The sequence below is a fragment of the Protopterus annectens genome, chromosome 5.part0, assembly GCF_019279795.1.
Source record: "Protopterus annectens isolate FY-2018-M chromosome 5.part0, PAN1.0, whole genome shotgun sequence".
Taxonomy (NCBI): Eukaryota; Metazoa; Chordata; order Ceratodontiformes; family Protopteridae; genus Protopterus; species Protopterus annectens.
Window position 1 is genome coordinate 828568398 of NC_056735.1, and position 24666 is coordinate 828593063.

The 24666-nt window shown below is 37.6% G+C and overlaps 1 protein-coding gene across 1 annotated transcript in view; it reads left to right on the plus strand.

The window, feature by feature from the left end:
• Positions 1-24666, plus strand: part of LOC122802225 (coagulation factor VII-like) — a 794227-nt gene that overhangs the window by 533512 nt on the left and 236049 nt on the right. Inside the window, exon 8 of the mRNA XM_044071885.1 lies at positions 22647-23176. Coding sequence (XP_043927820.1) covers positions 22647-23176 — 530 coding nt within the window. The remainder of the gene's footprint in view (positions 1-22646; positions 23177-24666) is intronic.

Here is a 24666-nt window from a genome sequence, read left to right on the forward strand (position 1 = left end):
TGGGCCAAAGTGGGATGTGGGGGTGTGGTCAATATGTCACTGGCCACACCCCCTACCATAACATCACCACAGTAGTGGTGAAGGAGATGCAGTTAAGAGTAGCACTAAACATGCTCCCACACCCAAAAAAATAACATTGTACGCATTTTCACTTTAAATTACTTCTCCCAAATCATCACTAAAAACACTCTAAAATGAATTAGAATGCACAGCAGACCCCATGGACCCCTATCTACCTCCTAACACAGCAATTAAGAAAAATATAAATAATAAACTTATAGCACTAATTTTCCCTGCACAAAAATGCAATTAAGAAGATGCCCAACTGCAGTGTGGCCATATTGACATTATAATCAAAACAGTACATTTTAAACTTATTCAAGACAGCATAAAAAATAAAATACACACATTTCCACTTATAAAAGCAAACTGTCTTGAAACAACCTTGACAAATTTACCTAGTAGAATACAAAATGCACTACGTTTACCTATGAACATGTCCCCTCAAAAAATAAAGTTATACATACATACACATTTTCTCTTTTAAATGTAGTTCTTACAAGTCATCACTAAACAACCACTATAAAAAATACCCAAAGCAGTACAACTTAACTTCTTAAAAGCAGCATTAAAAATAACTTTCAAACATTTCTTCCAGAAAAGTGCAAACTGTCAAAAATATTTCCATCTGTAAACACAAAGTACCCTGAAACAATAACAATAGAAATATATCGCACTACATTTATCTGTGAAGATTTTGTCCAGCAGAAATGAAAAAAATAAAACAAAAAAAACTTCTATAGACACATTTTAGCCTTTATAAATATTTCCAAATCATCCCAAAACAACCACAACAATTAGAGATTAAATTACACACACACACACACACACACACACACACACACACACACACACACACACACACACACACACACACACACACACATACTTTTTATACCTTTAAAACCTACTACTTGCAAATCTCAAAATAACCACTACACAAATTTAAATAATGTACAGTACTCTGCGTTTACCTATAAACATTAAATAGTTAAATTGAAATAAACACAATATACCCATTTTTAAAAAAAGCTTGAGCCATAAAATACTATTTGCAATTACCACTACAGTCAGTCTTTGTTAGGCTAGCTTGCTCTACTGGCCCACTGGAGTGTTTGGCTGACTGACTTCCCTGGCCTAGCTGGTGTGGCTGGCTGGTTTCCCTGGCCCTGCTCATGTGGCTAGTTGGCCAGCTGGATCTGGTTCTGCTGGTGTGGCCAGCTGCCTGCTGGTTATGGCTCTGCTGGAGTGGCTAGTTGACTGGATCTGGCCCTGCTGGACTGGTTGGCTTCCTGCCTGCTGGAGAGGCTGGCTGGCTGGCTTCCTGTCTGCTGGAGTAGCTGGTTGGCTGGCTCATAGCTTTCAATCTCTTAGTACAAGAAATCTGGACAAAGAATAACAAAATTGGGGTACAAAGTTCCAAAAATAGAGACAGATTTTAAATATTGCTCTTTAATAAGCAGTGGTATAGGTAATGGATATCTAACCAAGCAGTATAACCAGAAACTTTAGTTTGAATTCCATGTGTACATCTTCCATATTATGCATTCCTTATAAAGACAGTCAACTAATGTGCTCTTAGCCTCTTTTGCTCAATATAAAGTGTACTTCAATTATTATTTCAATCATTTTAAATATTTTGGCATTCAATTATATACAGATGCATGTCTGGCAGATGTTGTGATTCTGTTTTGAATTTTCCATCCAGAAATACCTTTTCACATATGTACTTAAGATCATTGCTTGTAAAAAGCTTTTACATTTCCCAGATTCCAAGTTGAAAAAAAAATTAGAAAATATTTTTATCTCTGATGCTACTATTTCTTTTTAATATCAAGAAATATAATGGAAGGCACTAGTGCCATAGTTAGTGAAATAAATTCTGCAGAAGCCACACCCTATATTTGATGGTATTCATAATCTCTCAACCCCCTAGTGCAAGGAATCTGTACAAAGCCTCATAAAATGTGGGAACATTGGCCAAAAAAATAGGGATATATTTTAAATATTGCTCTTATAATCTTAGAAAGTTGCTTGAGTAACAGGGTTTGTGTTAACGTACATTTTCTGAAAGGTTTGAAGTCTGAAACTCAAATGTATGTTATTTAGTGAACTCAGTCCTCAGATCTTCCCAATGACTTGCCAGAAAAACACAAATTTATGATGAATAGACCAAAAAATATGAGGCAAAAAAAAAAAAATTCTGGGCATTCTGCAAAACTCTTGAGATTTCAGAGGTATGGGCTGGCTTGATGGCTTGACGGTTTGATGGCTGGCTTAATGATTGCTTGCAGGTTGTGGTTATATAAAAAAAAAAATTAAAAGATAAATCCCAGTTTTCTATTAGTGGTTGCAGAAGCACTATTAAAATAAAAACACTTTGCAGCCGCGATCTTTGAATAACTCTTCTTGACTGAATCCCTGCCCCTTTCATGAGTTGCAGCCAATGGCTGCATGATTTATAACACCTGGACCTAACAGGGAATAGCTCTGCCTGCAGGTTCTTATTTGTCACCATTGGTGACGTAACCGAATTGCCGTGAAAAAAAAACAGAAGTATTTGTGGTTCTTCCACTGCGATTTAGCCCGATGGAAAAGTGGGACTTTTAAAGTCCCACTGCTTTACAGAGTGGGCAGTGGGATGAGGTAGCTCAACCCATGAATGTTCTGCTGCTAACGGGATGTGTGTCAACCTTACTGTTGGTGTATATTCCAAAATATCATGTTCACTATCATGATTTTCACTGTTTATGCTGTTTATACTTTTTCTCCCTCTCTCTCTCTCTCTCTCTATGTATATATATATATATATATATATATATATATATACATGCATGCATGTGTGTGTGTGTGTGTATGTGTGTGTGTGTGTGTGTGTGTGTGTGTGTGTGTGTATGTCTATATATATTTTTTTTCTCCCTCTCTTTCTATATATGCTGTGTGTGCGTGTGTGTGTGTGTGTGTGTGTGTGTGTGTGTGTGTGTGTGTGTGTGTGTATCTATATATATATATATATATATATATATATATATATATATATATATATATATATGGATTCACTTCAGAAGACTGAAAACCCACATTCTCAAATCCCATAAGACTGACACCCAAAATCCTGAAAACACAAAATCCTGAATCCCAAAAAAACTGAAAACACACAGAATACAAACACTGACTATAGACAAGACAAAGCATATTACTTTCCACCAAGTATGAGTAGGAGGGCAAGCACCCCTGCACCCCCCATGAGAGGGGGCTGCACACCCCATGCCCCCTGCTACTTAAATATATCAACTCTGAGATCACACTCTACAGAAAAAAAAATGGTGAACATACCATTACATGTTTCATGACTGTCTGTTGTAACCTTAGTAATGTTCCCTTCTAACTTGCTATACTACAACATAACATGTTAATGTAGTGAAGTGCAATTTCGGAGTTGATATATTTAAATAGCAGGGGGTTTGGGGGGCAAAGGCCCCCACATGGTGGGGGTGCAGGTAGGCTTGCCCCCCTGCTCATACTTGGTGAAAAGTAAAATGCTTTGTCTTGTCTTTGTTTCTCTGTGTGTCCTTGTACTGGAATATAGTCAGTATTTGTATCCTGAGTGTTTTCAGTCTTTTGGGATTCAGGATTTTGAATTTTCAGGATTTTGCATTTTCAGGATTTTGGGTATCAATCTTATGCGATTCGAGATTGTGGGTTTTCAGTCTTCTGAAATGAATCCATATATATATATATATATATATATATATATATATATATATATATATATATATATATATATATATATATATATATATATATATATATATATATATATTTAGATATATATATGTATATGGGTCCCCTTTATAACGTTGAATTATCGTCATATCGAACCATGACCGGCAAGGCATAACACTGAAAAGTTACTACATCATAAGTGCATAATACTGAAAATTTATACGATCAAGTTTTGTATAGCTGAAAATGTTATGTGTTTATTGTTGAGTTTGTTAGTTATGTGTTATCACTTAGTTTGCAGTTTGCTGTGAGGTAGTATGACAGATGGTACGTTTTGCAGTTGTGAAGTAGTTCTAATGTTCTGTATTCCAAGTTTTTCAGGTAATGGGTAAATATTGCTAATTTTGTCTGATAGATTTATTGATGTTAAGTTATTGTTGTGATAATTGCCGGGATAAATGAGTAGGGTAGGAAGTTTTTATTTGCTACTTTGTTTGTGTTTTCAGGACAATACAGGTGAGTCATTTAGACTTTATTTTTACGTTTCGTATGGAGATTTAAATATAGTGGGGATTTGGATATTAAATTTTCTCCGCTGTAGTGTGATCTCAGAGTTTGTATACTTAATTTACAGGGGTCGTGGGGGCAGAGCTCCGCACATGGGTGGTGCAGGAGGGCATGCCACTCTTCAGAAACATAGTAAAGAGTGTGTTTGCTGGTTTAGTTTTGTTTTAGTTAGGGGAGGTGTTTGTGAGTTGTCATTTTAAGTGTTATTCGATGAGGTGTATTAAGGTTTAAGTGTTCATGTTCAGTGTTTTTGTTGTTTTAAGTTGTCAGTGTTTTGGATTTTCGATGTCCCTCTCTGGGTGTTTTGTGGTTCAATGTTACGATAATTCAGGGTCTTAAAGCAGATATATATATAGATATATATATACATATATATATATATATATATATATATATATATATATATATATATATATATATATATATATATATATATATATATATATATATACACACACACACACACATATGTGTGTGTATATGTGTGTACATGTAATCTTGTTTTATTTATCATTACCTTAACTCCAGCTAAAACTCAAATCAACATTAGCTACATGACATAGTCCTTTTAACTGACTTGAGTCCTTTTACCACTGATGAGTTATTCTAGTTTCTATCTTAAATGAACACTAATATTTTTGTTACTGACATAGGTTTATAGGTTTATAGGAGATTACTAGGCTAACAGTTCAAAGACCCTTGCAATCCTAGCTATTATTACGATTTTACTTGATTTTTGATCCCTAAAGGCTAAAGGATGACTTAGGTTTGTTCCTATGCCTTTGAGAATTTTACAGACTGTCCTGCCCATAACAGACATAAGCTATGCCACATAGAAGGACTTCCTCACCACTGTGTACACATTGTGGTCAAAGTTCAGTCTACTATATAATTGTGTATGTAGATCACTCACCTCTGGGACTATTCTTAATGGTTTATTTATTTTATTTATTATCATTTGTTAACTGGGTTGATCCAACTGAGCCATGGGCCCATTTTCAGTGGAGACCCGAAAAGAAAAGCTCCAGATACAGTAACAGTTAATCAAAAAATAGCACTACGAAAAGTACAATAGATGAGAAGTAATTACATACAGTTGAGATAATAAACAATAAAATACATTTGTACACCAGTTCAAAGTAATCAATCACAATAAAAAGCAGGGATAATTCCATACAGAAGTATTTACATGAGACATTATATAAATGTTTTAAAGTAGGAAGGTGTTAGTAGAAGGAAGAGAGAAACAGAGGATAAAAAGGTAGAAAGAGTGGGGAAGAAAAAAAAGGTGAGAGTAAAATGAAGAAAGAAACATGGGAAAAAAGGGAAATGGGGGGGGAGAAATATAGAAATTAGAAGAGAGGAAAAGAAAAAAAAATAGGGTAATTAGGAAGAAACAATAATACGGTTTGCTATTAATGTTGTAACTTTCAGAGGTATTTGACTTCCCAAATGATAAAATCATGCATTTTGTTGTACTTAGTTGAAGGCCACAAACTATTTGTCTGAGTCAAACCCTTCTGAAGGATATCTACATCACTGATGGATTCAGCGATTGCCTCCATCTTGCAGTCTTCAGCAAACTCAGTCAGCCAAAGGCCTTCTAGATTAGCCTTGACTTCAGAGAAGTATATTATGAAAAGGAGAGGTCCCATCACTGAACCCTGTGGTACATATACCATTAGTAACTAGCCTCTTGGTAGATCTGAGTTATCACACTCTAATACCATATGTCCTGTCCATGAGCCATTTGGCTATCCATCTGGTGATGTAGGAATTTAAGGCAAATTTACTGAGATGACCTATAATATCCAAGTGGAGAATTGTGTCAAATGCATTAGCCAGGTCAGGGTACGCAGTATGCAGTGTTTTACCCTCATCCATGACCCTTGTGTCTTTCAAAGAAGTCCACCAGATTGATCAGGCATGACTGCCCTTGACAAAGCCAGACTGGTTTGGGTCAAGTGTTTGGAGATTTCCTATGTCATTATCTATCAGGTCCACTTGTAATTTCCTGGGTCTGTTAATGTTCCTCCTTTATGCAGAGGGATGGCTGTTGATGCCTTCCACTCCTCAGTGACAAAGCCAGTCTGGAGGCTGTGGTTAAATAGAGATCCTAGTGGGTATGACAGGTCCTGTTTCAAGCTATTTAAAAGGCATCCTGGGATACTGTTGGGACCCATGGAAGCCATGTTTTTAGCTTTGGAGAGCACAATGGCAATCTGCTGTTTTATGACAATTGGTAGAGGAATGGTGGAGGGTGTTTCTAGCAGGGTAACTGAAAGTGATGGAGAGGTGAAATTTGAGCTAAATTTATTGGCCAGCAGATTTGCTATATCTTCTGGCTAGCTACAGGTGAGGCCGTCCACAACTAACTCTGTATATTGCTGGGTTTTGCTCTTATGACTGATGATATAACTGAAAAATGCCTTATGGTTATCCTTAGCTTGGAAGGCTATTTTTGCCTCAAAATTTCCTATTGAATGAGGGAATTTTTGCACTGTTGTGCATATTCTCTCTTAGTTCTAGACAGGATTTTCTTTCTTTTGTTGTACAACTTATATACCAGTGGTTCACCAGGGTGGCTTGTTTTTGCAGTTTGCCCTAAGCTTAATTTGGTCTGGTACTGCTGTTTCTATGCAATTGATTATATTGTCATACAGGGCTTTTCTGTATGCCTCCACATAGGTTTCTGTATTTCCTGGGTCTGGGAGAGCTTGGACATTAGCCATGTGATAACATAACAAGAGGTACTTTGCCTTAGAAAAGTTCTTAAAAGATTTGAGGTTTGGTGGGAAGTTTAGTTTTTATTTAATTCATGGGAAACTGCTTTATGATCCAATCTAACCAGTGAGTACATTACACTTGGGGGAGGTGCAACACTCTCCTATATTTGTGAGTACCAGTGCTAGGAAATTTACACCCCTAGTGGGAGTGCAGACTAGCTGCTCCAGGGCACTTATGCTGACAAAGTCTAGAAAACTTTTGGTCGTTTATGCTTCCCAGTTGTTGAAATCAACCATGAGTATAGTAGTGGCTGAATGGTAAGTGATTCTAGTAAATTCCATATGAGGTATAGTTTTCTTTCTTCACGGTGGAGGACCTATAGCTACCAAGGATATGCTAAGGGATTTTGCCTGTGGTTAGTTGAACATGAAGTAGCTCAAGTATGTCTTACTGTTTGACCAGTCTTTTGGTGCGGTCATCCTTTATGTAGATGGATACACCTCCACTTTTTGTCCTTTCATGTTCAGTGGGTGGTCAGAATGTGTAAAAGGCCTTCCACGGCTTTGAAGCATGTCTCAGTAATTGCACAGATGTCATCATTCTCCAGTGTGAGGAGTGCTTGCAGAGAGTGTAATTTTGTGTTGAGACTGCTAGCACTAAGTAGTAATACCTTTAGCTTATCATGAATAGATTTTGCTATTTTGGAAGGTTTATCTTTTTGTCAATGCCTAAAAAAGGCAATATAGGGGCAGGTAATGTTTTGGCCAATATCCAAAAGTCTAGTGGTGATAGGTGAAGATCATCCCTGGCAAAGGACTGTGACATGTCAACCATGTTTTCCCAGGCTGACAAATATTGGACCCCCTTGGAATGACACCAGTAGCTAAGACAATTATGAAAGTCAATCAGTTTCAGTTGGTATTGTGATATCATCCTTGGAGATGGTGGAATGCTGCTCAGTGCTAGGCTCATACCCAACTGCGACACATATTCTGAGAGCTCACTCATGGCTCTCTTCATATAGTCCAGGGAGGCATGTCTTAGGTTATTTTACACCCTCATGGACTATGAATGAGTCATACTGGTACTTGGATTTACTGACTAGAGTGCTTGCATGATATGGCAAATCCTGGCCCCTGATAAACAACTAACTATAACCTTCTCCTTATCCAGCCTTGTGAGAGGGACATCAGTGTGTCTCACAAGGGAGTCTCCTATGACCAACATATTAGGTTGTGTGATGTTACTCCTTATGGGCTTGGTAGCTGAGACACTATGACATGTAGTTTTATGTGTTATGGTGGGAGTTGTCTTGTTTGTGTGCAAGCAGAGTTTCTGAGGACTATGTTTGAGAAGCTTTTGTGTTTTGGTTTACATGTGAGCACTTCCGAATATCTTTGTCTATGTTTCTGGTCATTAGTAAGTGTGGTGAGCTGTTTGTGTGTGCATGTATGTGTGTGTTTGTGCTTGCGTGCGTGTATGTGCATGTGTGTGTGTGCGTGTGTGTGTGTGTGTGTGTGTGTGTGTGTGTGTGTGTGTGTGTGTGTGTGTGTGTGTGCGTGTGTGTCACTGACAACCTGTCTGGCATGTTTTTGTATCTGTATGTGAGAACGTTGCCTCCAGTGACATTGTGTAACTACATCTCTCACATACTGTATTCATCTGTTTCAGTATTAAGTGGTTGTCAGTAAACATCAGGCAATTGCCTCAGGAGGCCCATGTCCACCAAGCTGGATACAGAGATAGCAGAAAAGTGCCTGTTCATGGTTGCAGGACCTTAATACGTGCTTTATAAGGGAATAAAATGGAATTAGGGATGGAAGCTTATAGTGTGATCTACAGCTATGCTGCCCAGTGGCAAACCAGTTGCTCTTTGAGCAGCAGTAGTTCTGAGTACTCTAATAATATAAGATAGAGCTAACTAAATGCAGCAATCCTGCTCAGCATGCAAACCAGTTGCTCCTTGAGTAGGGTGGAAGTGTGGAAATTTCAGAAACAGTTCCTATAGGGAAAAGCACAACTTCAAGTGATTGCGTATATACAGGGTACTGCTGCACTAAGAGCAGCATTGAGCAAATGCAACGCTTCTATGCAAGCAGAAAACAGCAAGTTGTAAACTAGGTATGTCCCCAGCCCAATTAGGTAAGCACACAATAAGCTTTCCACCAGCAATTATCAGCTCAGAGAGTTGTAGTCAGCCTTCTCTTGCCACAAGACCTTAACCCTCTTAATGTAAAATGAGTGGTTTGGAACCCAAGTGTTAGGGAACCACAAAACTAGATGCATGAAAGCACTGAAAAAAGCAGAAACAATGTATTTATAGTACTGCAATTGCAGAATATATGTAAAGCAAGTTTTTAATGAAGTTAGTATTACATTTCTTCAATTTTTTATAAATGATTTCCATTTCATTGTATAATGTGGTGTACATGAAATCCATGCCATTGTTTTAAAAAAATGTGACTTTCTTTGATCATTGTGTTTTCAGGTAGTGATGGGAATGCTTCGGTGATGAAAGATATTTTCTTTATTTGACCAAATCCTCCACCTGTTGGCATTTAAAGCATGTGAGTCACTAAGGAGGCTCCTTATACCACATTATTCATTCTTTTATGCTTCCCCACATGCAACAATATGAGCTGCTGTCCCCTGCATGGGAAGCCATGCCCGTGTCTTTCCTGACACCAGTGACATACAACACGATGGGTCTCTGATCTCCAGCTGATGACATGTTAATAGTGCAATCATTCTAGCCAGACTAGAATCGCCATCCTTTCCCCAAGAATAGTACCTGATCCTTCCTGGTTGCACTGTCAGACACCTGAGACATTAGTCAAACTTGCAGAGTCCGGGTTGTACTTAGAGTACCACTCCTCAGTACCATTAGTGGAGGCACATTTTTTTTTTTTGATTGGTTAGTGGTTGTTAAGTCTTTTGAAGCGTTTGAGTGTCATAGTTGCTTTTAGTGATGGTGTCACAGGTCTGTATAGTAGGTTGATTCCATATATAGTTTTTAATTTTATTTTAATGACTTTATAATAAATTTGGTCTTGTATAATTGTGTTTTTGTTTAGTTTGTAGTAATTTTGAATTTCTATAAACTTTAGTTGAATTTTTATTGCTTTTTAGTCATACTTTCCCTCTATTCTGATTGGTATTTTTAATTGTTTTATGAATATTTTAGATGAATTTTGGATGTAATGATGTCGTTTTTCAATATTTTCTGCTTTGTTTAGGTGGAGTGATTTTTATAGTTCTGTTAGCTGTTCTATAGTTTGGCTTTTTTATGACTTTGGCAGTTTGATATTTTTTTCATTGATATGAATGAGAGACAGATTTTTCATGTATATATTATGTTAGGTTGTGTTTATGTGCATCTGATTATTTATTTGCTTTGACTAATTTGTTATAATATTCTCCTTTGGATTCAGAAAGAATCCCACCATGGTCAGGAAGAGATGTGGCCAAAAGGGTCTCTTTCTGCTATCTCAGAAAATGCAATCCAGATACATTAGCCAAAATGGGGAAATACGTCATTATCATGTAATTTGTTTATTTCCTTACTGCATGATGATTATGAGAAGTGCAAATCAGCACTTCCCTGCGGTAAACACCTCTGACGACCTATGCATCATATTTCCCCGGGTACCGCCTCATTTACTCTCCCACACACATGTACACATTTAAACACAAAGGTAAATCCAAAAAACAAATAAGCAGAGAACGCCACGTGGAGCCAAAATTCAATAAAAATTTTTATTGTGTAAAAACAAATATAAAACCTTCATAAGCACTTTCAAGCCATCTGCTCTTCTTCAGATCGAAGAAGAGCAGATGGCTTGAAAGCGCTTATGAAGGTTTTATATTTGTTTTTACACAATAAAAGTTTTTATTGAATTTTGGCTCCGTATGCTCTGCTTATTTGTTTTTGATTTACCTTGAGTTTGGCAGTGGACCTAGGTGCAAGAGAGTATTTTGTTCATATCACATTTAAACACACACACACACACACACACACACACACACACACACACACACACACACACACACACACACACACACACAAACATACACACAAACCAACATACTATATATTATATCTTACCTGCTCCTGAGTATCATTTTATTTTGTCCCTTCTTCTCATAAATCAAAGATGATTACAGTCAATAATGCCAGACAATAGAATTTCATCCTTTATATACTTCAGAAAGTGCATTGTGATGAATCACTTGTTGCTCTGCTAGCTGTTTAAGTGCAACAGTGAAATATTCAAAAAAATCTCCCTGGAGTCATTTAGTGCTCCTCATGGTTTTGTTCAGAAGTCTTCAGTATCACTGCTTCAGTCAGAGCTCCCCCCCATCCTTTACAATTTTTCTTGAGTTTGCAAGTATGGCCCAAAGCAACCCTCTCATTTAGTAAAGAGAACTAAAGGTGTGGCCTGCTCAGGAACTGCTTTCTGTGCTAGAGCTACAGAGTTTGAAGCTTTTTCTTCTGTGGTTTTGAAATAATGTCTTTTAGTGACTTAATGTACAACTTAAAGGCCATTGCTGGTATCTACCAGTGGTACTAAGGACTACAGCTCTGTACTGAGACTTAATGTACAACTTAAAGGCTATTGCTGATGTCTACCCAGGGTACAGAGGAATACAGTTCTGTATACTGTTAGTGTATACTAACATAGTATCTATATATATATATATATATATATATATATATATGTGTGTATATGGATTCCATACACTTGGTTGAATTGCATTTAGTCAAAAATGATTCCAGGTATTGCACTTCACTGAAAGCTCACTCGACTGAAAGTTCACTTGTTCAAAGTTCATTTGGTCGAAAATGGAATATAGTCTCTGCCCCACTATGGAACCTTGCTGGCTAGGCTTACGTAGGCCCTTGGGCCAATAACCTAGTACCTGCCTATGAACCTAGCTATGAACCTATATATATATATATATATATATATATATATATATATATATATATATATAGATATATAGTTTATATATATATATATATATATATATATATATATATATAGATATATAGTTTTATATATATATATATATATATATATATATATATATATATATATATATAGTTTTATATATATATATATATATATATATATATATATATATATATATATATATTATATGTATAGTGTATTCTGTATACCAGGTTAGTGGCACAGCACAATGCCTCAGAGATCATCCATGTGCAACTAACAACAGGCAAAACTGCAATTCAAATTGTAGCTTGCTACAGATCACCCACCATGACCCAGGACCCACATTCCGCATTTCTGAAGACAGTGGAAAATATGAAGTTACTACCAAATGGCCTAATATTGGGTGATTTCAATTACCCAGACATTATCTGGGAGAACTTCTCAAGTACTAACTCCCTTGCCCAGTGCTTCCTAGAATTTATAAACTCGAACGCCCTGGATCAACTGGTCAACACCCCCATCAGAGGTGACAATATATTGGACCTGGTCATCACCAACATGGGCGACCGGTGTTCTACACCGGAGGTCAAACCCTCGCTGGTTAGATCAGACTATAGACTAATCACTCTGGATATCCACATTCCGCCCTCAAACACAATCAAGGAAACCACCATGAAAAACTTTTCAAAAGCAAACTTCATGTTACTTAAGACTGAGGTGGAAAGGTTCACAGCTCCCATGCTAAAGGACAACGCTATCCAAGCTGCTGAATTCCATACAAAGGCACTCTATGAGCACCTGCAAAAATGCATGGATCGTGCTATCCCAAGCAAAATCAAGACTCACTCCTCCAAGAAAAGGAAACCAGTCTGGTGGACCCCTGTCATAAACAAGCTATACAATAGAAGGAGGAAACTAGTGCAGAAAAGAGTAAAATCCCAAGAAGGAACGACATCCCTGATCAGTATCAGCAAGAAACTACGATCCCTCATAAAATCATCCAAGGCTAGCTTCAAAAGAAAAATTGCCAGTGACTCCAAAGATAACCACAAAGCGTTCTTTAGCTATGTCAAGAACCTAAGTGGAAACTCTCAGATCTGCTCTGAGTTAGTGCAGAATGGCACAAAATACACTGAACTGACTGATATTGCCAACATTCTGGCAGACAGGTTTAGTGCAAACATCACCCCCCTCTAACCCCCTAAAGGGCCCATAACCATACCAGAAGAATGTAGTGCCTCGGCAATCACTGACACACAGGTTAAAACAGCCCTATCCAAAGCCAAAAATGCAGCTTCAATGGGACCAGAGGCTGTGTCTTACATGAGCTCCAAAATGAACTAACCTCTCACTTAAACACAATGTTCAAACTCAGCCTCTCTACAGGCTATGTATCCATAGAGTGGTGCACAGCACCAGTTATCCCGCTCCACAAAGGTGGAGCCACAACGGACCCCGGGAACTATTGCCCTATAAGCCTGACTAGCCTGGTCTGCAAAGCTATGGAGTGTGTCATCATGGAATTCATTAACAGAGACATTGGGAATCTTCAAACATTGGACCCTACCCAGTTTGGCTTTGTTAAGGGCAGATCATGCCTCCTAAACCTGGTGGACTTCATTGAGACAGTTACCAAGGCTGTAGACGAGGGAAAGGAGGTCCACACAGCCTACCTAGACCTTTCAAAGGCTTTCAACACCATTCTCCATTCTGGTATTATAGACAAGCTCACCAGCCTGAACATAAACCACTACGTCACGAGATGGGTTGCCAATTGATTCATGGATAGAACCCACACCGTGAGAGTTGCAGGATCTAGGTCCAACTCTAAACCAGTTACAAGTGGCGTCCCCCAGGGCACAGTCCTGGGACCCCTCTTGTTCGTGAATATACTTCTCAGAGGTACAGGCAAGCACAGGAGGACTATGGCTGACCAAGTTCACAGATGACTGCAAACTGGGGGCCATAAATGACTCTCCAGCTGATACAGACATCGTCCAGAAGGGTCTCACTGAGACGGATACCTGATGTCAAAATCATGGCCTCAAGTCAAATGGCAAAAAGTGCATAGTCATCCCCTTTGGAATAAACAAAGTACCCATGAACTACCACATACGTGGTAGTCCCCTAAATACAGAAAATGTAATAAGGGATCTGGGGACCCAAGTAGATAGTAATTTCTCCTTTGATAATCATATTGCCAAGGTAGTTAGACAATCCTTCTATGTGGTCCACCTAATCACAAGAGGGTTTGCATTTAGAACAAAAGAGGTTATTGTGCCCTTCTACTCATCACTCATCAGACACATCATAGAGTACAATGCCCCATTTGGGATGTACCTTACAAAACACCTGCAAGAGCTGGAAAGACCACAGAAGTACCTCACCAAGAGGATTACTGGCTTCAAGCATATGCCCTATGCAGCCTGACTGAAGAAACTCCAGCTGTACTCAGTTGCATACCACTTACTCAGAGGTGATCTCTGCCTGACATACAAGGCCATGTCCAACCCAGAATTGATGGACATGCTCCACTTAAAAAAAAAAATAAAACAAATCCCAAAGAGCCACATGATCTTGGGATCTAAACCTCACCACAATGATAAATAGGGTGTACCAGAGGGATAGATTCCTGTCCCAGAGATGCCCCATGCTTTGGAACAGGATTCCAAGCTACATTAGGCAGAGACCCTCACTAACACTTTTTAAGAGAAACCTTGACGAGTGGATGGGAAACAGAAACTTTACCCCGGGGATCACTGCAGTGGCTCTGCTGGACAGAGGCACAGAGAACTAATGGGTCTGCTGGACCAAGGCACAGGGAACTAATCTAAGGGGGTGGTATAAGTCAACACATTCTGGCTAGGCTTATAGATGCCCTTAGGCAGATAGCCTAGTATTTTCCTATGAACCTATGAACCTATAGTGACTTAATGTACAACTTAAAGGCTTTTGCTGATGCCTACCTGGGGTTCAGAGGACTGCAGTTCTGTACAGTGACTTAATGTACAACTTAAAGGCTATTGCTGGTGTCTACCAGTGGTACAAAGGACTACAGCTCTGTACGGTGACTTAATAAACAACTTAAAGTCTATTGCTGATGTCTACCCGGGGTACAGAGGACTACAGTTCTGTATAGTGAATTAATGTATAACTTAAAGGCTATCTGTGGTATCTACCAGATGTATAGCTTAAAGGCTATTGCTGGTATGTACCAGATGTATAGCTTAAAGGCTATTGCTGGTATCTACCAGTGGTACTGAGGACTACAGTTCTGTACAGTCACTTAATGTACAACTTAAAGACTACTGCTGATGTCTACCTGGGGTACAGAGGACTACAGTTCTGTACAGTGAATTAATGTACAACTTCAAGGCTATTGTTGATGTCTACAGGGTACAGAGGACTGCAGTTCTGTACAGTGACTAAATGTACAACTTAAAGGCTATTGCTGATGTCTACCCAGGGTACAGAGGACTATAGTTCTGTACAGCTACAATGTACAATTTAAAGGCTATTGCTAATGTCTACCTGGGGTACAGAGGACTACAGTTCTGTACAGTGAATTAATGTACAACTTAAAGGCTATCGCTGGTATATACCAGTGGTACAGAGGGGACTACAGCTCTTTATAGTGACTTAATGTACAACGTAAAGGGCATCACTGGTATCTATCCCCTGAACGCACTAACAGGCACACTCATAAATTCAGACACATACACCTGCCCTACTTATCACTTGATTAACCCCCTCAATGCAACCACCCAGGCAGATATAGTCTCTCCCACACACGCCCACGTGTGCATACACAGACAGACACACACATACACACACACACACACACACACACACACACACACACACACACACACACACACACACACACACACACACACACACACTCTCTCTCTCTCTCAATCTCTCTCTCTCTCTCTCTCTCACTGGGAACTTCTCATCACTCTGCATACACTCATACATGCTGCTACACACATATACATACATACACACACCCACACAACTAACTGTCTGCTAAACTCCTTGGCACTAACCACTAATGTGACTCACCCACTGAAATTAATGGTAGAATATGAACTTTTGTTTGTGTTCATTAACTGGCCTGTTTGAGCAAACTTACTCATTCGATGCTGGGTAAATGCCATCCTGCAGGCATTAACTAAGGGAAGAGCAGATAGCTAATTAGCATAAACAACATTCCTAGAATGCCTCATTAGCATTTGTGCTAGGCCACAGAGATAGCACACTTCAGTGCCACACCTCTTTGTGCTATGGCATTATGGTAGGGCTATCTCTGAATTGGAAATGGTTACTGACAGAGTTAAAAAATGCCTACTGCTGGCAATAAACATTCTGAATTCCAGGCTCTGTGTTTACAGTGCAGTGATTTTTATTCTTGTTTCTGCTTTTATGTTTTTATTATATATACTGCATTTTGCCTTTACAGTCTAAGGAACTTGTTTTACACTGGCGTTTATTACAGTTTTTTTTATAATCTAGAGAGGTACAACTCCACCTTGCTTTGTTACTTTTATTAGGACTGCACCAATCACGTATGTTTCTAAAGAATATGGTTTTAGGTTGTTTGCACAATATTTTTTTGATGACTTTTTTGTAGGAAAGTTAACTTTTTATGCAATTTAGTTGTTAGTGAGGATTATGCTATGATTTATAATTTCAATATTTTACTTTTTTTTTTGTTTAGTTTTTTTCAGTTAGCATAGATATTTATATATGGGTAGATTTTGTTGGCAGTGACATTTTCAGAATGTTTAGTTACTATTATTTTCCCCCTTATTTATAAACCACTTTTCATTCATGTATGGGTAGATTTCACTCTTAGAGTTTAACTTATGGTTTCAACCATGATGTTTCTTCAGGGTACTTGTTTGGCATTTTCTGGGATCATTGTGAATGGGAGATGCTGTCTGTGTTTTACCTTATACTTTTTTATTTCCAAAAAAATGGCTAAGCAAAAACGTAACTGAAAAACTTGTAATAAAACGAGCAAAAATAATAAAAAACTCCAAGCTTTAATAAAATCACATCCAGTAAGTGCTTTCATCTATATAAAGACTTATTCAGACTGAATGTTGTAAAATACATACACTTTTAAATAGCAATCATAATTAACATTCCTCACATCAGCTAATGACAATTCTGCCGTGTTTAATGCCTTAAACTTTTTCTTTTTAAAAACACTTTCTTTATCATTCAAACCAAGAGCATTGCTGGCATCTAAACATATCTGCCAGCAATACTCTTTCATATCTAATTCCTGCTCTGCATCAGACCTAATCAAATAGTCAGGAACATTGTTTATAACTAAAAACATGGGCAAGCCTTTACATCCCATACCCCATGCATTGTTGAGATCACATTTTTCAATAGCATGCAATTGCTCATAAATTCTCTTATTTAACTCTCTGGCAGTCCTTCCTATATAATATGCTGAGCATTCCATACAGATTGAAAGATAAACCACATACCTAGATTTGCAGTTATAATATCCTTTTATAAAAAAAAGGTTTTCTACCATTTATCTTCACCTCTTCTATACTCACTAATAAACTTTCACAATAGTTACAATTATAACAATTGTACATGCCTTTATTATTATTGTTAGACAAGACCTCATTTGTATTTTTATTTAATTTAACTTGAAAAATGTCTTTAAAATTTTTACCTTTTTTGATTACAAAAGCTGGCCTCTCACTTACTTTTTTCCTTAACTTCAGCAAAACTACTTAATATTCTCCAGTTATTCTGAAGAATTAATGTTATACTTTTTGAATCCAACAAATGTTGCAAAGACATGCTCAGGTTATAATCATTTGCCCTTTCAGCCCTTGAAACTTCGCCTTCTTTTTCCTTACTTATACTAATAACCTCTTCAAATTTTTCTTGTATAACCTTAATCAGGTACCCTCTAGCTGCAAATTTTGAGCATAAGGCTGCCCCTTCCTCTAAAATAAGTCATCATCATCAGTTAATTGGCTTGCCCTTAATAGTTGTCCTTTGACTATATTGTATTTCATATGAACAGGATGCATACTACTGTATTTTAAGTAAGAATTATGTTGAACATTTTTTTAAAAATTTTTGCCTTAAACTTCCCTTCATTTTTGTAAATGTTAACATCTAAAAAATGAATCTTGTATAAATCATATTCATACGTAAATTTGAAATATTCACAGGCAGATTTGACATATTGAAAAAATAAATTCAAATCAGTTAATTCACCTCTCCAGACAATAATTAAATAATCAATAAAATGACCATAGTAATAAATATTGCATGAAAAATTAATTTTCAAAATATACTCTTTTTCCCAAGCAGAAATAAAAAATTAGCATAGCTGGGTGCCATGGCAGCCCCAAATGGCAACTCCATTTGCCTGTTGGAAAAAAGTAGAATTAAATTAAAAAAAATTATAACACAAAATCACATCCAACATTTCAATAATTAAGGATATTTCTTCTGAAGAAAAAAGCTAAGAGCTGTATAGTTCATTTTTGACCATTTCCAGATCCAAATCATTGGTTATAACAGTATATAATGACTGTATATCCAATGCCACAAGATAATCACCATCCAATACATCAAGATTGTTAATAATGTTCTTAAAGTCAAAAGTGTCCTTAATACATTAAGTACTTCTCGTCACCACTTTCTGCAATGTTTTGTCAATAAAAATGGCCATTTCTTCAGTTTTGCTCCTCCCCACTTGCCACTAGATGCCTAAGTGGGGGATTATCCAAGTCTTTATGCAGTTTTGGGAGACCAAATAAGTGGCTAATTTTAGGATATTTATTAATCAAACTAGCAGCCTCACCACTAGACAATATTCCTTCACATGTCCATTCTTCTAATAACAATCCACCAAGCTATAGGCTCTTTTAATGTCCAAGAAGCTAACTTTTTTTATAAAGCTTCTCTTCCATTAGCATTCCTTCCATTTTATTTATATAAAGAGCTTTATCCATGATGACCAGAACATTTCCTAGACTAGACCAGGAAAATTGACTAGAGCAATTTTCATTGACAAAACATTACAGAAAGTGGTGACGAGAAGTGCTTGCTGTATTAAGGACACTTTTGACTTTAAGAACATTATTAACAAGCTCGATGTATTGGATGGTGATTATCTTGTGACATTGGATATACAGTCATTATATACTGTTATACCCAATTATTTGGAGATACAAACAATATTAGTGAGAGTTGGTGGTCCATGGACAATACACAAGGTATAGCTTCCCAGGTTGCACATGAATAACCCTATAGTTCTACTCCTCCAGTATCAGCTGTAAACACATATAGCACTATGACTGCTCATGGCTGTTGTCTATGTTATGGATGATGATGGTCTGCAGGCACCTGATATAGGCTGCCCATTTGGAAGCATACAAATGATCTTGTAGTTCTACACCTTCATGTTAGGGACATCATAAAGTCCTGAGACCACACACCACCACAGTGGGCATTATCAATGGTTATAAAATAGGTGCATAGGTAAGTACTAGGCTAGCTGCCCTTGTGGGCAATTTTTAGCATAGTGAATTTCCCCAAAGTTGAGAATCAAACCTGGTACCTTGTGGTTATGAGGAAATCACCCTAACAATTATGCTAACCCTCCCTACACATGACAGCTCATCCCCATCAGTGGAGGATGTGATCCTTATCTCTTCACAACATCCTACCATAGTAAGTGTATACTGAAATAACCTCTCTTATTCTACCCCATATACAATGCTGCTGTCACCTGTCACTGTGTGCCCCTACCTGAGCAAGTGATAATGACTTTGCCTTGCTCATCTTCTAACCTGAATAGGTATGGTTATAACTGGTACGCAGTGGTCAGTAAATGCACTGGCTTGCATACCCTGTGTATAGTAATGAATGTATTATTTTATTCTGTTTACTCTGTGTCATGGCCCATAGCTGTAGATTTGATGCCAGCTCATTTCCAGAAGCAGAATATGCTATGTTTGCCTCTGCCTCATGTGTGGTACCGCTGCTGCCTGTTCAGCCCCATACTCTGCACCTTGTTCTTCTGCTGCTGATGATACTGCCATAGTTGATCCCGCTAAGATGCTTCCCTGCTGCACCTGCTCTTTTTGCAGTTTCATACTGTGTAACATGGCATATACCATGGACATTGTATTTTAAGAGTTAGGCCCATATTGTAGCACCCCACCTGTTATTTAGCTAGGTTTTTATGGCTAAGAATGACTCCTGTGTTTGTGTTTGTAGTTCTTGTAAAGTAGTGGTGGCACATATCAGAGTAGAATCATCTACATACTGAATGGCTGAGGCATGTGGAGCTGAGGTATAGAATTTGTTTGTAAATATTTAGAAGTATATGGGGAGCCTAGTGTGGAGCCTTGGGGAACTCCTAGGTCATGGGAAGAAGGGATGATAGACTTTGTTGCCAACATACTGCTTGCTGGCACCCAGATATGTAGTCCCGGAACCAGGCAAGAGTAAATTGGCTTAGATTCAGATCAGAGAGGACATTTAAAAGTTTGGTATGAGAGACCATACTGAAGGCTTTGTATAAGTCTAGAAAGGTAGAGGATGTGAATTTACTATTGTTTCTGTAATGGTTTACACTTAGTGAAAGACATTAGAGCAGTGGTAGTACTGTGTCATGGCCAGAAGCCATGTTGGGTATTGGATATTAGTTTGTTAATAAGCATGTACTCCAAGATTTGCTTATGAGCAATTCTCTCTAGTATCTTAGATAGAGGGGATAATATAGCAATTGGTTGACAGTTGGACAGGTCTGTTGAGTTGCCTGCTTTGTGTAGTAGAATAATGTGTGAAGTTTTCCAAATGGTACAGGTTTGTTGTTCAGATATGGATCTGTTGATAAGAATGGATACTGGGTAGGCAATTCCCTTGGCAGCTATTTTTCAAAATTCTGCTGGTAAGTTGTCTGCAGCTAGTGTAGTGGATTTTAATTTCTTGAATATTTTTTTTATTTTCCTGGTTGAGGCAGGTTGAAGGGAAAAGGTGGAATTGTTTTCTCAGTATAAAGGAGTATCTGGAATTTCAGTGGATCCTTGTATGTTAGAGAAGGCTAGAATAAGAATAACTTAAATCAAGTATTTATTGAATTGTGTAGAACCTGGTTCCCTGATGAGCAAAGTAAAAAATAAAATTGTTTGTGATTGGTGAGTGAGAGAAAATGCAGAAATTGCAGCTGTATTTGTTCTATAGCAATGTCTAGTAATAGGCCTCAGACAGGGCACTCAGCTTGATTTTTAATAAACGGCATGGGTGGCTGGCTGTTTTAAAGTGGCCGTTATACTATTTGCTTTACCTGCTAGATAGTGTAGGTTGAGGGAGAGCAAGTTAAACAGAGTATCAAGTTAAGATACTGGCTGCTGACAGGGTTCTATAGCTAAGATGGTTAAGGTTATGTATACCTATATTCCCACTGTGACTAGCAGTCTACACAGACTCCACATTTCCTGTTGTGGATAACACATTTCAGCTAGGACATATATGATCGCCCTGTGCACATGTTAGCTGCCCAATATCTGCTCATCACTGGGATAATGGTATGTAATGTTCAGACAATGTCTTCTGCAATGGCATGGATGGCTGTATCATGCATGCCATTAGCGCATGATGCTCTACTGCAGATGAAGCTCCAGTCATCTACTGACCATAGAACTAGGTGCTCTGAATAAGTTTGCATTGTGGTGCAGTAAGGTTTTTTTATACATTTATGAAAAGCTCTACTATGCTGGATGCCATCATTTGCATAATCCATATCTGTGTGTCTTATCCAGTTTGCTTCCTCATTTCCATACCGTTATACAGTCATTTGCTTGCACTGAATACCAACTCATTTTCAACCTTGGGTAGCCACATTGTCTTTGTCACACTGAATTACCCAAATCTGTGCATTGCCACAACTTGTGCTAATTTGTGCTGTGCATTGTGTTACACATTTGTAAGTACCACCCGCTAACTTTAATGAAATGTTAAGGATGGAGGTAAGCAGCTGATGTTATTCCATGAGTGTAGATAAACTTTTGATTATGATAAATAAAAAATGTCTGCACCTCTCTCTCTCTATTTTACATATATATATATATATATACACACACACACACACACACACACACACACACACACACACACACACACACACACACACACACACACACACACACACACACACACACATCATACAAATGCAATTAGTTCATTTCATAAATGAAAAACTCATGCAGTCACTCAGTATGTCATAGATTTCTGAGTCTGTATTATAAATATATATATTTTGCTTTAGTAATGAAAGCATATTTTGAAGATGTATAAATCTATTATTATAAATGAATATCATTTTTATGATTTTGAAAATCTTACAATGGATGGACAAGAATGAATCCTGTTTTTATTCCTAAATGGAAATTTCATTTTTGTTACCTGGATTTTGGAGATTTCTTTTTTCAAAGAGCAGTATTTAAAGTAAATAAATAAAATAATTGCTATTAGAATGCTCAATTTACTCATTAAATTATTTTGTACTTAAATGTACAATACATTAAAAGATGTGACATATTTTTATCCCTAAAGGTGAACACAACGTGAACACTCTTGATGGCAGTGAAGTGACAAGCAAAGTTGTTGACTATATTTTACATGAAAAGTATGTCAAAGCAACATCAGATAATGACATTGCACTGTTGAGACTGCAGAAGGCAGTAAATTACACACAATTTATTGTGCCCATATGTCTACCAGAAGTCCAGTTTGCTGTTAAAGTTCTATCCTCGGTAAAATTATCTACTGTGAGTGGATGGGGTAGATTGACAGAAAATGGTCCTACTGCAGCTATCCTTCAGCGAGTTGAAATTCAACGAGTTAAAACTCAAGAGTGCATTGAAATCAGCAAAATGAATGTAACCGAGAACATGTTCTGTGCTGGGTTCAAGGAAGGAAAGCAAGATTCATGTAAAGGGGACAGTGGTGGTCCTCATGCCTCTAAATACAAAAATACGTGGTTTTTAACTGGAGTTGTTAGCTTTGGAGAAGGCTGTGCACGTCAAAACAAATATGGAATATATTCAAGGTTGTCTAAATTTATTAACTGGTTAGATCAAAAAATGAATCAATAATTAATATGTTGGTTAACAATGCTTGAAATATTAATAAAATTAAAGTATGTAAGGGTTCTGTTTGAATAGTTTCTTTGTAGCTGCAAAAGTTAGTAAAGCAACAAAACATTATAAATATTGAGGAATTATTAACTGATGAAAAATGGCATGCACTAATATTAACTGTGATACTGAAACCTAACTGTACCTTCTTAGGAAGACAAATACTTGTGGATAGCAGAATCAGTCCATTATGAGTGTGTACGGAGGAAACCACATCACTCCGATCAGCAAATTATTACCCTAAATACTGGGGGTAAGTCTCCACCTTGCCAACCCTGGTCAGTTCTACTACTGCAAGTTACCACTTCCCACTCCGAATGGAATGCTTAGCATGGCCCATACTGCATTTGACTCTATAATTTATGTTATATACATGGACATTCTCATAGAAATGTGCAGTAACTCCAGCAATGTGAACCTCAGTTCAAAGTAATGAAAAGTGAAAAACATCAGTAATATGCATATAGGTAATGAACACTCGCTGTATTGACAACCTCTTCTTTCTTATTTCTATTAGAAGAGAGGAGTGTACCAGTATGCTTAACATGTACCTGAATTACACAATGTGAACTTTGAGCTAGTTAGAGACATGAATCACTGCACCTCTACCACATTTATAATGGACTGTCATCTTATGGTGGAGTTCAGTGGGATACTCAAAACAATGGTATGCAACTGCACTACAGTAAAATGAAATACTGACAAAAAAAAAAACAAATGCCATATCCTGTATGGACCTGTGGGTAGAATTAAATAAAATCTTCAGCAGTAATGTAATCACCTAGTAGGGATTGGACAATTAGTACAAAGATAGGGAAATACGATTCAGAGACAGGTGTGGCCATAATGAGATACACATCATTCTTGACTCATTATTATGTCTCCTAAGTGACTGCAACAGTCTGACAAAGCTAGTATTCCCCCTAGTGATCCAAATCATTATCCCCTCATTCTCACATGCACACACACACACACACACACACACACACACACACACACACACACACACACACACACACACACACACACACACACATTCATGCAGCATTTTTATGCCCCTACAGAAATGACATGCACACACATATCCAGTCACAACCACATACTAGTACCCCCACACTCACATCTTCACTGAGCTTGCCAGCACCACAAATGTTCCCATAGGAGTGAATGACTGAATGCTGTGATTTTACAGAGGCCACAAATAATAGTGTTATGATGTTTCACATATTAATTTCCAAGCTTTATTTCAAAACATAGTTATTGCTGAATAGGAATAAGCTGATTTAGTGCAAAATTTCAGTTTACTATCATGTCCACAAAGTGCCTTCCATTGTAGATGGCAACATCAAAAGGCTGTTTTCAAAGCAGATACACCTCAAACGGAAAGTCAGTGAACCACATCATCGAACATCAAATGCAACATTTTCTCCAATGGT